At 41.3% G+C, this 16775-nt stretch overlaps 1 protein-coding gene across 7 annotated transcripts in view; it reads left to right on the forward strand.

Moving 5' to 3' along the window:
• Nucleotides 1-16775, forward strand: part of usp32 (ubiquitin specific peptidase 32) — a 63935-nt gene that overhangs the window by 26608 nt on the left and 20552 nt on the right. The window contains exons 6-17 of one of the 7 annotated variants that reach the window (XM_075474205.1): nt 943-1074; nt 1197-1304; nt 1603-1718; nt 2765-2827; nt 7558-7641; nt 7753-7814; nt 7913-8015; nt 9053-9278; nt 10393-10586; nt 12985-13125; nt 14227-14392; nt 16134-16288. In XM_075474205.1, the coding sequence (XP_075330320.1) occupies nt 943-1074; nt 1197-1304; nt 1603-1718; nt 2765-2827; nt 7558-7641; nt 7753-7814; nt 7913-8015; nt 9053-9278; nt 10393-10586; nt 12985-13125; nt 14227-14392; nt 16134-16288 (1550 nt within the window). The remainder of the gene's footprint in view (nt 1-942; nt 1075-1196; nt 1305-1602; nt 1719-2764; nt 2828-7557; nt 7642-7752; nt 7815-7912; nt 8016-9052; nt 9279-10392; nt 10587-12984; nt 13126-14226; nt 14393-16133; nt 16289-16775) is intronic. The other 6 variants (XM_075474209.1, XM_075474207.1, XM_075474211.1 and 3 more) reach the window with 6 other exon arrangements.

Raw genomic sequence — 16775 nt, forward strand, 5'->3', positions numbered from 1 at the left:
TCACACAGAGGGCAGGTTTGTTCTCTTAACAGACAGAGGAGGTCCTTTCTTCCAGAAGCTATTTAATGCTGAGTATATCTTAGAGTTAGGTTCTAGTTAGATTTGGTAAGTTAGGTGGTTTTACTGTTCTTCTCCATAGTTCTACTCTGCCATTCCACCTTCTAGTCATCAGCAGTATTATTTGATGAATACAGGTCCTGATGCTCACCTCTTGACCCAGGCACCCTGCTCTTTATTCATTGTTAAACCTCTAAGATAATATATTTCTAGATTTTTGTCCCTCCCAATTTTAACTAATGCTATAGTTTCTAGTAGATATTAGTTGGTTATACACTGTTGTTTTCTATTTGTCAGGGGTCCATAAGTAGTAGTTGGACAGTTATTAGTTTTTTTTTTATAATTTGTGTTTGTGTAATTATACAACCACATGGGATTAAAAATTATACAATAAACATATATGTTTTATATTTAACAATCTATAACTCAAGGGGTATTAATATTGTCAAAAATCAAAGAACCTCTCCACATTGTGTGTACTGTCAGTGTGAAATATTGCTACTGACTAAAAAAATGACACATGTATCATGGCAAGGATGTTTTTAAATCTGTCTGAAATGTAATGTTTAGTAAATTAAAAAAATAAATATTGTTGATTTCTAATGAGCAGTTCCAAAGAGTGTCACCACATTCGTAAGCAAGACCAAGCACATGGTTGATCTACATCTCAATCGTTACCTATGCAAGGTGGCCTATGAATTTCTGCTTGCTGTCACCTGTATTTACACACAAGCTGTTTACACCAATAAAGTTTTGTCTTCGTGGAAAAATGGCTAAACGGAATGCTTTTAAACTCCATATTTATTACAGCTAACCCCTATTACGTTTGACTTTGAACATTTGTATCCTGGCTTCAGCCTCATTAACACTGATTTTCTCCTGTAGTGGAGGAGTCTGACATCATAGACTTGGAGAAGCGTTATTGGCTGCTGAAAGCTCAGTCCAGGACAGGTCGCTTTGACTTGGAAACCTTTGTCCCACTGGTATCTCCTCCCATTCACGCCTCACTTAGTGAAGGTAAGACCTTGTCTGTTAATTGCATTACTCAAGTAAAATGAGATTTGATGTAAATAACATATGCTCAGAATTAGCTTGCTCGTTGTTCTAATATTATCTGTGTTGTTGATCTTGTGTTACAGGCTTGTTTCATGCCTTTGATGAAAATCGCGACAATCACATCGATTTTAAGGAAATCTCTTGTGGACTCTCTGCATGCTGCAGGGGGCCTATCGCTGAAAGGCAGAAATGTAAGCCCTGCTTTGATTTGAAATGGTTTCAGATTAGTAAATCTTAGAGGCCTCACATAATTATATCATGTCTTCTTATCATAAGAAGTAAAGTGCTTTCCTTTTTTGTAGCTGTAATCTGGAGCTTGAATTCTAATCTCAATGTTTTTTGGAAAGTATTGATCGGTGAGGTGCAGCCATGACCATTGCTCTTATCTTAAACACTGAAAGGCTATTGGTTTAGAAACAAATAGACCAAACAACATGATGCATCATGACTGTGCCTCAGAGCAGTATTTGCATTCTCTTTCTTTGCCAGTTTGCTTCAAAGTGTTTGATGTGGACCGTGATGGGGTTCTGTCTCGAGATGAACTCCATGAAATGGTTGTGGCCTTGCTGGAGGTGTGGAAGGACAATCGTACAGACACACTCCCTGTAAGTAAACACACTGTGATTGTTGACAATAGTCCCACCTCAGCATAGTTAACAAGTTTGTGCTGAACATCAAACTTTCCACGATCAAGATCATATATCATGACTAATATTCATGTGCTCCTCCTATCTCTCTCTTTGAGTTCAGAATAACATGAACACATATACATTTTATCATTTCAAAGGTTGAATAAACAATCTGCTCAGCTGTTTTATTGCTGTGACACTGTGACAATGGTCAGGGCTTTTCCCAGAGAGAGGAGTGCTATGGAGATATGGATTGGGATCATTCTTCATTACATTGTTCATTCTTTATTTGTTTTTACTACACATTAACAGAAGGAGAAAAAAAGCATAGCTTAACACACCTAGCATACCTCAACTATCTTGGCTGAGCTTTCTGAACAGGAACTACAGCGGAATTCCACATGAACACAGGGGGTTTGGAGGGGATATGTGGACACGTCTGGACTTTTTCTGCAGTTTCTGTTCACACAAGCACATCACAGTGGGAGGCTTTTTGCTGGAGATGCCCTCTCCCAGCTTGAAATGTGTGTAAATCACCATAAGGCTCCTTGTTGTGTTGATGTGAGCGGTGCATGGATCTGTGCATATCCAGAGCAGAATGCAGCATACAGGTCAGCAGAAAGGACAAACTTTCATTATCATAAACACTCTCATGCAACGACAGCAAACACTTCGGAATATTTGCTGATGCAATGCACATTAGGAAATGGTCACAGCCACTGATGTTCTGAAGATTTCACTCCGGGGGGAATTCATAAATGAATTTTATGGAAAAGCTGGGCTTACTGGTCACTTCTTATTTTCATAGCTTGGATTCATGGTCTTCTGATTAAACATCATTCTGTCAGATGACGAGGCTGCACAGCACAGGTCGAGATACAGCAGACATTGTAACATGAGCTGAATATGAAAAAAAAAAATTCGGGTTATGGTTTCACAGAAGAATCCTGGTTTCCTTTGCAACTGATCAGGAGCAGCTAAGTGTGTGCTGCTTCCCCCTCATGTGTGCGTTTCTGTTGCAGGAGCTGCACAGCAGCGTGTCAGACATAGTCGAGGGAATCCTGAGAATGCATGATACAACCAAGGTGAGATATCATTACTATGCAACATCCATACAAACAATGGGGCTGTGATATCTTTTTTTAAATTTTTTGTATTCTCTTTTATCAATTATATTATGAGAATAACTCAATTAAATCATTGTTTGAATATAAAAAGCAGCACTAGCCGCCCTTTTCACACAGTTTTTCAAGCCACTGGACAGATCAGTGTTTTTTTTACTGTGTAGATTTGAGTTGTATCAATATCTCCTGTCTCTGCATGTAATCCCTGACTGTAATGTTAAAATGTGCACTGTAGCTGGAGCCTACCGGCGCACAGGCGATCTGCGCACGTCTTTGAACACAACTTTAGTCTTTGCCATGTAAGCAGATACATTATTTGATCTGTCACAGAGTAAGAGGGAATGCTTCCGGAAAGGGTGCGTTCTGCTGTTTATTCTGATATCAGGGGCACCGTGTAGTGACGGGGACTTGGGAACTTATTCATCCGTATTAAAGACATAACTTTGTTCTGTTAGTTTGTTGTCTTCATAACGTGATTATTTCGGTTTGTACAGATGCTCTATGCAAAGCCCTGTTTCCGCTCTTTCTTATGCAGATATGATATGCGTTTCATATCTATGCGATGGGGAGTTCGTGAGTAATTCAAACACGAGTAATGACTGTGGAGATGGACGCGCAGAGCTGTATTCAGATTGTATTTTTAACTATAACACTTCGAGGCATAGACAAACAGTTACCATCTTTGGACAGGCGCATTCCCGCTCTTTCACCTGATATCCGTGTTATCTCTCTGCGACACGATACTTCCTGAGCAATTCAACTGAGAACAATGGGTGTGAATTCTCACGCAAAGTGAACGTTAACATGACTTGAAAGTCACTCACCTTGAATTCTGTGAATAAATCTGGATGTCTGTCATTGAGCTGCTTCGCTAAATCAGAAGTGTTTCCTCCTTTCATCTGAGGCTGCGGCTACACGAAAACGTTTTTCACTGTAAACGATACTTTTTCTTATCGTTTGGCTGTCGCGGCCACACGGAGCCGGCGTTCCCACTACCCCAAAACGATAGTTTTTGAGAACGGGTTCCAGAGTGGGAAAGTTTGAAAACGAGGTCGTTTCGTTTCCATTATTACAGCGAAAACGTTTTTGCGTCAGTCAAACGTTGACGCTGTGAGACTTCTCTATTGTCTCACAGTGTGGCGTGACACAGTGGCGTGTGTACTGCATCGTTTCATCCGTTTTCGTCTGGACCTGAGTCTTTACAGCAGCGTTGCCGTGTGGTTGCAAGAATTTTTTTTAAAAAAAAAACTCGTTTCGTTTCCGTGTAGCCGTAGCCTGAAAAGCTTGTTGGCACCGTTTGCATATTGGTTTTTGTGAATCTATTATTAATCACTGATCATCCGCCTCAAACACAAAGTACTTCCAGACACGACTCTCACTATTTTACTTTTCGACGAGTCGAGGCGGAGCTGTCGCTGCAGCTGCCATCTTCCGTGTTCCTTTGGCATTTAATGGCACACTGGAACACTTGTAGGTGTATATGCTGCCCACGTTACCTTTCAATTCATCCCTGGTACCAACGGTACCTACGGTACTGTAGAAAAACGAGTACCGTCCCGTTTTTAGAATTGTGGCATCAACTTGGTACCAAAGTATCAGTTCTCGTGACATCCCTACTATAAATATTGCTAAAAACACTTGCACAGAAGTATAGCTATCAGATTTCAGCCCTGATTCAGAGAGAGTCGACATCTGTTTACACTTAACATTCCTTAAAGGTCCTATGGCATAAAAATAAATGGAGGCTTTTATATATTTTTATAGGCTTTAGTGGTCCCCTAATACTGTATCTGAGTTTTTCCCCCCAAAATTCTGCCTTGGTGCAGAATTACAGCCAGTCCCAAAAATGAGCTTTCCTTAGGATCCCCAGAATGAGCTGTTTAGTGGGGGTGTGGCCTTACTTACGCCCGTGGTACCTTGCGCAAATGTTTTGTGAATCGCTATGGCACGTAGATGGCACGGCAGCCCTATGCCGTAAAACTAGCGAAACCTGTTGATATGAGCTTACTTTGACAATATGACGAACTAGTTACTGAACAACTCTCCTAACACAGTCAAACATCAAGCAAGTGCTACACAAGACACAGCAAAAAAGGCGTGCGTGAAGGGGAAAGCAGGAGTGAGGATTTTGACATTCTCATCTGATTGCTCTGGTTTGCAAAGATGCACGTAGCGCGAGTCATTTCAATCAGGGGAAAGGCAGATATCGCGCGCGCCATAACACCAACAGCAGGACGGCTATCAAAACAACAAATAAGTACACAACACTGGCGTTACAGTAAATGAGGTGTCCACTCGAATACCTCATGCTATTTACCGTTACATTAGCGACAGTGACCGAGCTATTAGCTGCAGAGCTAACGACACAGACAGACTGACCGTTTTGACTCTGGAACCATGAATGAATCATTATCCTGATGAAATGCACTGAATTTGCGGATTCATTCTTCTTCAGGAAGCTTGAAGTAGGGGGTTTTGGTCTAAAATGAGCGAGCTAACCATCTCATGGGCATGCAAACACCTCCAACAGCCCAGTTGACAGAGATAAGAGCTTGCAGATGCTATTAGCTGCATAGCTAACCGTTAGCTAACGTTAGCTGCTAACGATACAACCCCTTTCCTGTGGTAACAAGCTATGTAACTATACTGTACATACAGGAAAGCAACACAATTATAGAGCGTTAAATTACTTACTCTCGGGAATGAGATCCTTCCCCAAGTGAGAGACGAATGGAGCAGGAGATTGACAGGCGGATCGGTGCGGTGTCTGCAGTGGTCTCTGCACCGGCCCGTTGTGGTGAAAAAGGAGCTGAGCCAGAAGGCCAAGCTCTCGATTTACCGGTCAATCTATGTTCCTACCCTCACCTATGGTCACGAGCTGTGGGTAGTGACCGAGAGAATGAGATCGCGAATACAAGCGGCTGAAATGAGTTTCCTCCGCAGCGTGTCTGGGCTCTCCATTGGGCTCGGTATTGGCCCAAGTTCTGAAAACATTCTTAGGTGAAATATTTGGCGCACACACAAATCTCTTCGGTTCTGTCGTCACTTTCCCAGAAAAAAACAAAATCTGTCCACTGGCTCTTTAGAGGTTCTGATGCAGGAGCTCTAAACAGATTTTTTACATCCATGTACAGAGCAATGAGCTGGCCAAAGAGCTGTGGGCGGGGAAAGGCAGTTTATTGGCTCTGGGTGGAAACAACCTCCACGTCATAAGCGGCGGCTTTCCTGATCAGGCCATCTGCATGGTCACATTTCCAAAGGCTGAGAATAATTTCCAGTGCATGGTTTAGGTCTATCGTCATTTTTAGCCACTGGGGGACCGCAGGCAGGCTAGGGGAACTCATATACCTTGGTGTTCATGTGGACAACAGACTGGACTGGAGACACAACAGTGAAGCCATCTACAAGAAAGGACAGAGCAGACTGTACTTCTTGAGGAAGCTAAGGTCCTTCAAGGTTTGCAACAAGATGTTGCAGATCTTCTACAAGTCTGTTGTTGAGAGCGTCATTTCCTCTTGCGTCATCTGTTGGGGCAGCAGCATCAGAACCAGGGACCTAAAAAGACTCAACAACCTGATAAGGAAGGCTGGTTCTGTTCTGGGGACGACTGTGGAACCTCTGGAGACAATAATGCAAAGAAGGATTTTGCATAAAATCAAGAGAATTATGGACAACCCTGAACATCCTCTCCATGAGACTGTTATCAGAAAACAGAGTCTCTTCAGTCAAAGGCTTCTTCAGTTTGGATGCAAAACGGACCGCTACAGGAAATCTTTCCTGCCCACAGCCATCAGCATCTATAATAACTCCTTGATTTAATTGAGCTACACCAACATTTAATTTCCCTCTGGGATAAATAAAGTATTTTTGAATTGAATTGAATATTAATGTGTTCTAATGAAAATTTCATGCCATAGGACCTTTAAGAGTCCTCACTAAAGACCAAAAAAGTGGACCCCATTAGTCCAGCTCTGAGGTCTTTACACCGGCTGCCTGTCCATCAGAGGATAGACTTTAAAGTTCTGATGCTGGTCTATAAAGCTCTGAATGGTCTAGGAATAAAATACATCAGTGACCTCCTGACCCAGTGTGAACCTTCCAGACCCCTCAGGTCATCTGGATCCGGTCTTCTATCAGTTCCCAGAGTCAGAACCAGACATGGAGAAGCTGCATTCAGCTTCTATGCTCCACATGTCTGGAACAAACTCCCAGAAAGCCTCAGATCAGCTGAAACACTCAGTGTGTTTAAGTCCAGGTTGAAGACACACCTATTTTCAGCTGCATCTGAATAAAGCTCCAAATCTGAAGCTTGAGTTTCAAAACTTAATTTTATTTTAACTACTGATTTTAACTACTGATTTTATTGCTTTTTATTTCTACTGTTTTAATGTCTCTGTAAAGCACTTTGAATCGCCTTGTAGTTGAGTTGTGCTGTACAAATAAACTTGCCTTGCCTTAACAGCAGTTTTAGGCTGTTTGACATAAAGAAAGCAGCATCATCACTGGGAGCAGCCCAGTGCACCTGCAGAAACCTTTCAGTTAAAAGCTTTCTGGTCTTACCACAGGGTTATTTCCATACACAGGACCATTTGCAGAGAAATAGTTTCCTTACTTCTCTCCAAGGTTCCACAGAAATGTTTATTTGGAAAGTGTTAGTATGCTGACTTCTGTGTTGTTTGATTCCTCATCAGCTGGGTCACTTGACCCTTGAGGACTACCAGATCTGGAGCGTGAAGAGTGCTTTGGCCAATGAATTCTTAAACCTGCTCTTCCAGGTTAGTATGCCCAGATGCTGTAATTGAACGACTTGTGCTGGTATTGATACAGAAACAGTATTTATTCATCATCACTCTCACTGCGTTTTGTATGTGTTTGCCTCGGTCCAGGTTTGCCACATAGTTTTGGGGCTCAGGCCTGCTACCCCTGAGGAGGAGGGGCAGATCATAAGGTACTTGTTCTCTTTTCCTGTCTTTGCATTGTGTATACTATAAGTGCTGTGCTAAGACCTAATGTTTGTCCTTTTTCCATTTGTGTGTGTGTGTGCAGGGGTTGGTTGGAGCGGGAGAGTAGACATGGGCTGCAGCCAAGCCAGAACTGGTTCCTTATCTCCATGCTGTGGTGGCAGCAGTGGAAAGACTACGTCAAATACGTAAGTAAAAATCAGTGTTAATGCGAACCATTCTAAACTGGCATTGTGCTTTATGTCCTTTGCATTATCTCTACAAGCTGATTATCTGCATTACTCTTACACAGACTTTAAATTTCTGTCTATAGAGCGTCCAATATTAAAGATAAATACATAAATGATATATGAATATGATCAGCTTCTGAAGTTGATCCTCCAAGTTGAATGCCGGTCTTCAGTCTGCGCAACAACAGGAAAAGTGGAATCCTTTTTCAACACTTGGAGTCCTGAGGTGGTTTTAAGGTTTCTCATATAAGAAGCTGCACAACCAACACAACAAAACTTTACTTCCTTCCAGAGTTCTACCGTCTTCTCATAGGAACACTTCATTAAGTGATAAAAAACCAAAATCATATCAAGCTAGCAAACTCTGCATTGCATTAAACCAAACAGTGATGGGTGGATGCAGGAGAAAATATTGATATATGGTCTGAAAGAAAGAAGAAACTTAACCCGCACCCTTCTGCAGTATCTTTACCTCCATCAGTATCTCTACACCCTTATCAAGTATGTCTTGTGCATTTGGCTCAAATGTTGTGAAAAAACAAGGCACTGCTGCAGTAGTTGTCACAACCAAGGAGGAGAGAAGTACAGCTGCATTCTTTTTCTTCATTTGATAACAGGATGTGTCTGTGTCAGATTCCTCTGAGCAGCTTCTCAAAGGCCAGATTAACCTGCCGCTGTTGTCTATCTGTTAATGTGACTGCTGAAGCTCAGACGTGTCAGGTGTTTAAAGTGATACATATATGTTTCCAGGTCTGACCTCATCAGATGGCTGTTATGTAAAAGCACAAGGAGAGGTCATTCACATGTAACACTAACCATTTCAGCAGCCACCACATTAATGGGAAGGAGGAGCTTTAGGTTGCCTTCATGCCAACTGGCAGCCAGTTAACCAGAACAGGTTCATTTCTGCATTTTGCTCTCTATATGACAGTAGCAGTGACTGTCATGAAAGCCAATACCACATTAACCTCAACTATCACTTTAAACAATGACAGGGCAGTCCCTGCTGTTGTCTTCCTGTCCAGGAGCATAAGGGCATCGTGGTGGAACAGCCGTCCATCCTGAGCTCCTTTAGAACCCCGATGGCTACGTCCACTGTGGAGCCCGCTCCACCTGACAGACTGGGAGGACTGGGAGGACTGGGGACCTCTGGCGCCGTCAGCCCTTCTGAGGAGAGGTCACCTGATGCTTTGTCCAGCGCCTCAGAGGCTACAGAAACTGGTCAGTCATCAGACATATCATCACAGTTGATAGTAGATCAGAATCCTTGTTTTTCATTCTTTTATGCAGGACACTTCAAAGTATGCTGTGTTGTGTTGTTGAGAGTTAAGAACGTTGATTCTGAATGTTGATTTTAATTTGACAGTAGACTTAAATGGGAAATTTAAAAAAAAAAAGCAAACTTTGTAGTTGTAAGGAAACAAAGTATTCAATACAATGATTTTCAGTATTAACATGGCATTAAGTTGCTGTTAATGAAAGCAAATGCTTTTAGATAAAGTGAAGCCTCTCAACTGTTTACAGTTTCAAATGAATGACTTAATAAAGCTCTTCTTGTTTTGGCAGACAGTGAGTTACCACCTTAAAATGGTGAAAGTGTAATCTAAGTGTAAAGCCCTACATTTCCACAGCCCTACTCCAACAGCTACAGATGAGCCATGTGTGAACTGAAAATATGAGGAGAATGGAAGGATTCCTCTCATCAGGACAGACCTTTCCATATATTTCTTTATGGCAAGCCTGATATTGTAATGATGTTTTCACAGGTCTTGGTATAAAACTCAACCAGACATGGGCAGCTGATCCAAAATATTCTAAATCCCAAGTATTAATCTAAAACTCTGACCTCTTGTCTGTATAACATGAAATGGTCTTAAGTATAAAAACATCTCTAATTTATTCGTGCTTTGCAAGCATCCAAAAAGATGAAATTAGCACCCTAATCAGTGCTGCACCACTGACTGGCTGATCAGGGTGCTCATCAGCTGCACCGTGCTCTTTATTTAGATCTGGCCAATGTTTGAATACTGTTGATAATTTTTAATCTCCACATTTCCCCTGGCTTTAACAGAAGCTTTGATTTCCTCCTGTCAGTTATGTTATTTATGTCACAACTTCCACTCAAATACCAGCATTTCATTTAAATTGGTATACTTCAGATGTCCCCCCATGAACGAGATAAGTAGCTTGTTTTCCCAACAATAGAGGTTGCAGTTTGTTTGATATCCAAACTTTGGCAATACGTTAAAGCTAAAGGTAATGGTAGAACCATTTTTAGCAACATATTGCGACAGCATTTTTGAGAGTTTTAAGACTGTGTGTTTTTCTGTCCCAGCAGCTCTGAGCCCTCAGGTAGCTCCCTCAGCTACAGAGAGCTGTTTTGCTCGTCAGCACAACGTATCAGACAACAACAATCAGTGTTTTTCTGGAGCCAATGGCCACCTCCCCTCCCAACTGGCAGCACAAAGGCCTGGAGCCATTGACAACCAGTCTCTGGTCACAACCGACCCAATGAAGGCAAGGAACATTGTATGTGTTTGAGATTGAGACTCAGTGTATTTAGTTTATTTGCAGTAAAAAGTCATTTTAATTGGATATGTAGTTTATGTGAAAGTTCAGAAAGAAATGGGCTTTACAATTTCTGACTAAGCAATTAATGTAACTTTGTAGAAAAACAGTAAAAGCAAAATGTCTCAAAGTGTCTGCACTTTAACCCATCCACTTCAGAGGCCTTTCCCTGGCTAAGCAAGCCATGTTTTTACTCCAGCTTAATGCTTAGCACGCTTTGCTGATGATGATCAAATGTCACTTTCAGAGACGGAGCAGCTAAATGGACCTCCCAAATTTGGCTCTCATATTAGACAAAGGGTAAAGGTTCATGTCAAAGGGCTTAGCTGTTCAGTTAAAGGGAAAGATAAATGGATATATAAGTGAATATTGACATAATTTCATTGTTCAATTGCTTATATTTAGTAACATGTGTGGGTGTAATAAGTTGCCTGTGTTTTGGGGCATTTATTTGGTTACTTTGTTGACCAAATTATATTTCAGTTTCACATCAGAAAATCCACGCCACACAGTCTGGTGGCTAATGATGTTTGTTTGGAGGTTGGGGTGCGCACATCCACAAAGCAATCCAGGTGCCGGACAAAAGTGTCAGACAGTGTGATGAAATGGTCCGCACACTGGGTATAAGCTCCAAAAAATAAACTTTATTTCATATATACATAAACGTCAACGTTTCGATCCACCAGTGGGATCTTCCTCAGGCAATGAGAGCAGTAGTCTGGGGTGACTTATATCACATGACCTACAGGTAGGTTACCTGGCAAAGCAGGTGAGCGCACCCTAAGGTGACAAGTGGCATAACAAGCGCCTAGACGCACTGGCATACTATTTAAAGCGATACTCCGGAGAAGATTCAACCTGGGGTCATTTGAACCGTGATATCCAGCCAAGTAGCCCACCCGAAGTTTTTTCGATATTGGCTGAACATCAGCTGAGTTACTGAGTTATCCCGAATAGCTTCGTACAAGGGTTAATGGATCCTGGCAGTATCTCCAAAATTACCACACTAAAATCACATGCCATGACACCAAACTTCTACAGTAGTACAAATATGGTCTGTACTCACAAAACGATGCATCTAATTTGGTCGTAAGAGCTGACCAACCCCCCAAAAAACCACCACCTTTTTTCTCACCTCTCCCTCAAGGAAATTACAGGTGCGCACAGTGTGCACAATGCAATTTTACCTACAAGTGTAATACCTACACCCATCCACACACCGGGAAGGTGCTCAAAATAAAAGGGGTTATTTCATGCAACACCAAGAACGTTATTTACATGATCAAGTGCCCTTGTGGCCTCGCCTATATAGGCAAAACTACACGCTGCATTAAAACTCGCATTGCGGAGCACATAAGTAGCATACGCACTAATGACCAAAAAAATCCAGTTGCTGTGCACTTTAACACTTTTAAACATAACCTGTCAACATTAAAATACATTGGCATTGAGCAAGTCTCCACCCCCAGACGTGGAGGAGACATTGATAACCTTCTGCTTAGAAGGGAAGCATTCTATATTTACATGTTAAACACTTTGTCCCCCAAAGGTCTCAATATGGAATTTGACTTGAGGCCCCTATTGTGAATATTTTGTATTTTATGTGTCTTCCATACCAAATATCTTTTATCGATTATTGTGATTGATTGTTCCTTTTGTTTTTTTGTTTTTTTGTTTTCTTTGATGACCGACTGTGATCACTGGTCTTCTTTTAAATAGTATGCCAGCGCGTCTAGGCGCTTGTTATGCCACTTGTCACCTTAGGGTGCGCTCACCTGCTTTGCCAGGTAACCTACATGTAGGTCATGTGATATAAGTCACCCCAGACTACTGCTCTCATTGCCTGAGGAAGATCCCACTGGTGGATCGAAACGTTGCCGATGATGTTTGTTTAACATCTGAGAGCAGAGACGGCCTCAGAGAGGATCTCACGACTCATACAGTTCCTCTGGTTTGCCATGCGACCATGCATCTAAAATACAGATGTTATCAAGGTTTTTGATCATAAATGAACACTTTACTTTGTTTATCCTCATAGCATGCGTTTCCTTGACAACATACAGTCAATAAAACAAAACTGTGCACTTAGAAGATGTGCAGTATTTGGCAGCTTCGACTTAACAGAAGACATGATTCCCATTTGAAAAATGCTCCTCTTTTGGCAGAAGTTTTCAGGGACCAGATGGGTCTTCCCTTTTGTATGGTCTTATCTCTACTATTCACTAGAATGATAGAAGCATGCCAGCTTGTGCACAGCATTAGGATGCTGTCTCTGACTATTATGTGTTATTCAGAATGACAGAATAGTGTCTTTTGTGCACTTATTTAAATGCTGATATTTGTGCTGTCCCCCTTACAGGCCCCTACATTAACCATGGAGGGTGGTAGGCTGAAGCGGTCTTTGCAGCTGGTGCCTGGTAGAGACTTTGAGACGGTGCCAGAGCCAGTATGGCGGGCACTGTACCACTGGTACGGTGCCAACCTCAGCCTGCCACGACCGGTGAGTAAAAAGAGCACAGCCACTCAACAGCTAACCAAGCTCAGCGCTACTGTGAGGCAGGACCTGCCGCTGCTCAGTACGCTGGGAAGGCCAGAGCTGAAGGACACCACAACTTTGTTCTGCTGACAAAACCTACCTGTGGTTGTATAGGTTTAACACAAGCCAGCAGTTCATCCACAATATCAAAATCATTTATTTGAAGGTAAAATTTATAAAGCATGACTTTCCATAAGTTTTTATAAAATAAACTGACCCTACTCCTCAACTTATCTGTTCTCCAAGTTAGTTTATGGTCTCAAAGGCTAGCCTCAATTCTTCTTTAACACAACACAATTTCAATTTAGTAAATTACCTTTGGGATGAATTAGAGCGGAGACTGCGAGCCTGCGGACCTTCTCCTCCAACATCAGTGTCTGAATGGTCAAAAAGTCCCACAAACACACTCCTGAACCTTGTGGAAAGCTTGTCCAGAAGAGTTGAAGCTGTTATAGCTGCAAAGGGTGGGCCGACGTCATGTTAAACCCTCTGGATTAAGAATGGGATGTCACTCAAGTTCTCTTTTGATAATATGGTGTACATGTGCACACATTACTTTTCTTTTGTTTTTTCATTTTAGAATCTTTTTTATCTTAGATTTTTTTCCTTTAGATTTCCCTTCACTAATTGAACTATTCTATGTAGGTCCATTTCATAAAATAAAATAAAAAATCTATTTAGACTACAGATTGTATTGAATAAAAAGTAGGAGAAATATTTTTGCAAGCCTCTGGACTAAAGGTGTTGTTATTGTTTTTTCACATTCATTCTTAGTGATTTGCTCTTTAGATGAGTTTTGCAACATATTGAGCAAGAAGAAGGCTCGAAGAAGGAGAGCAAGAAGAAGGCCTGTGCATACAGCATTTTGTTCACAGATGATATATATTCTTGTATTTCATCACGGTTTAAATTGTAAAGTTTCAGTTCTATTTTGTCACTGACACTAAGACTTGAACTTTCTATCAAAAGTCTTTCTACTTTTGCTTTTGACATATCTTTATCTCTAATGATCATTTCATTTCTGTTAAGTGTGAGCATTGTCGTTTTTTTCTTCCACTTCTGCAGGTAATCCTGGAAAGCAAGACAGGCCAATCAGAGCTGGAGCTCTTCCCCCGCTACCTCCTCTTCCTCCGCCAGCAGCCAGCAACACGCACTCCCCAGTCCAATATCTGGGTCAATATGGGTATGACCAGCCTGCGAATGTTCCCACCGTATTTACCCCCACCAAGAGGTAACGTAAGCCTGCAGCAAGATCGGAGCAAGCCGTCGACCAATGCTTCACTGAAAATTCCCGCATCCCCCACTTTTAATCTTCCTGGAATAGACTGATCCACCCCAGGCAGCGCTCTGGAGCTATGAAGGGAAAAGACTAATCATTGTCAAAGTTTAATACTTCAGACCTTTTTTTCCATTTTTACAGCTTGAAAAGACAGTTCTACAGTGATGGCATTACATTAGGTGAAAGAATCTGGGCATAATTTCAGCCAATCACGGAGACGCTCATGCTTGTTTGACTGTGTGTTTAATTATTCACATCCCCAAACTAATGTCCTGTGTTCCTTCCCTTTGGAACCACTTCCAAATGTCATAAAAAAATTGTCCGGTGATAAATCTCCATAATTTAGATTGATCATTGAAGCGTTGTGTCTGTGTAGTCGTAAAACAATCATTTACTCCCATGTCAAAGTAATAAGCCTGGAGATAACTGCATTTGTTTCAAGAGGAAACATTGTTGAGTGTAGGGGAATTCATTGCTGCCACTGGTGGAAAGACCAGATGGATTTTCTGTATGAATAGAAAGGTCATTTAACTGTGGATAGAATTAGTTATCAACATACCTTCCTTGTGACTTCAAAGACAACTATGGAGTTACAATGACTAAGAGTAAAATAAATGCACCAGAGTATTTAAGATCAGCCTTGATGTTTCCAGTATTTTCTCAAATAATCGCTTAAGTTTTGAGCTGGAACTGCAAAGGGCAACAGTCATTTCTTTAAACAAGCTGGTGTTAGAGTCGGTCCTGAATGTCTGCATTGAGAAGCTGTTTACAGCACCTGTGCATATTACCCTGAAAACTCCAGTCCTTGCTGTTATGGTGAGTTTCATCAGCTCACACTCTCACTATACTCATGATGTCACAGCGTCACTTCTCCACCATGAAGAGTACAAACAGAGGGAGAAAGAATGATTCAGGAGACCATATGTAGAGGCTTCATTTCACCCTTGTGTTTAAATTTCTTGCTGATAAATGTCCAAATTGATATTCTGAATATTGATACTGAAAATGCCTCACGCATATAGCAGAGACTGTAATCCCGTTGGGGATGCTCAGTCTGACATCAGCAGTCTGCATGGCAGTGTGAGCCCAGACAAACTCACCAGATCAGGTTTCTTCCCCAGTGGAGCGACCCAGCCAGCCTCAGCAGCAGCATGTCACTGCTGGGCCCTGGGCCCCTCAGGAAAAATATATAACAAAGATCTCATCTTCCCCAGAATGAACAAATATATATATTTTAAGGTATAATTAGAAAACAAAGCTGTGTTGATGGAAAAAAAAACCACCAGGTTTATCTGTAATTTTACTATCAAACGAATGAATAACAGAACTAATATTGATTAAATTGTATTTGATTTTATCCATGCTGAGTCCTAAATCCTTTAAGTTGATTGACCAATTTCCTTACCAATCAAGTCTGCGCTGATTGACCAAAGAGCTCTTTTCTTGCTGCTTCCTTACAACTAATCCTCAGTCAGTGCAATGCTGTTATTGGTATGAATCAGTTGTTTGCACCTGTGTGTTTGTGCTTGAGATGAAAGGTGTGGTTGTATATCTCATTGACTCTTACCACACAATATCATGTGATAATCTCAGCTGAGGAAGTATAAAAGGCTTGAATTGAATTCAGTCTTATCTAATAAGAATGTTTAAAGTGTGTTCTGGCCAGTGTATACATTTTGCTGTTCTTTGGCAGGTAATGTGCCATCTCCCAACGCTCCTCTAAAGAGGATGCTGGCTTATACTGGCTGCTTCAGCCGTGTGGCCACCATCAAGGACATCCACGTCTACCTGTCGCAGAGGCTCCGCATCAAGGAGGAGGACATGAGGCTCTGGCTCTACAACAGTGAGGTGAGATGCAAAGTCTCAACACCTTCCATTACTTTCATACTTTGCTGTAATATAAGATCTTGTTGTGTGATACACTTAGCCATCTTTAGGCTCTCATCAAATATCAGGTGTTTGCCAGAGAGTATCAGAATCAGAATCAGAAAAAACTTTATTTATCCCCGAAGGGCAATTAGAAGGGCGAAGAGCGGTACATTAAAAGAAGAGCAAGAAAATGGAATCACAAAGAAAAAGAAAATAAAAACACAAAAGGGGGTGACAAAAAATAAATGAATAAAATATTTAGCAAATAAATAAAAATAATAAAAAATAGGGCGTCGATAAAAATTAAAATGACAATGTGATTAAAGTGACTAAAGTGACATTGTAGTTAAATATATATAATATAGTACTTCATGAGAATAACAACGATGGAGGATGGTTGTACTACATTGATTCAATTCAAATTCAATTCAAATTCAAAAATACTTTATTTATCCCAGAGGGAAAT

This window comes from Odontesthes bonariensis, chromosome 9 (assembly GCF_027942865.1).
Source record: "Odontesthes bonariensis isolate fOdoBon6 chromosome 9, fOdoBon6.hap1, whole genome shotgun sequence".
Classification (NCBI taxonomy): Eukaryota; Metazoa; Chordata; class Actinopteri; order Atheriniformes; family Atherinopsidae; genus Odontesthes; species Odontesthes bonariensis.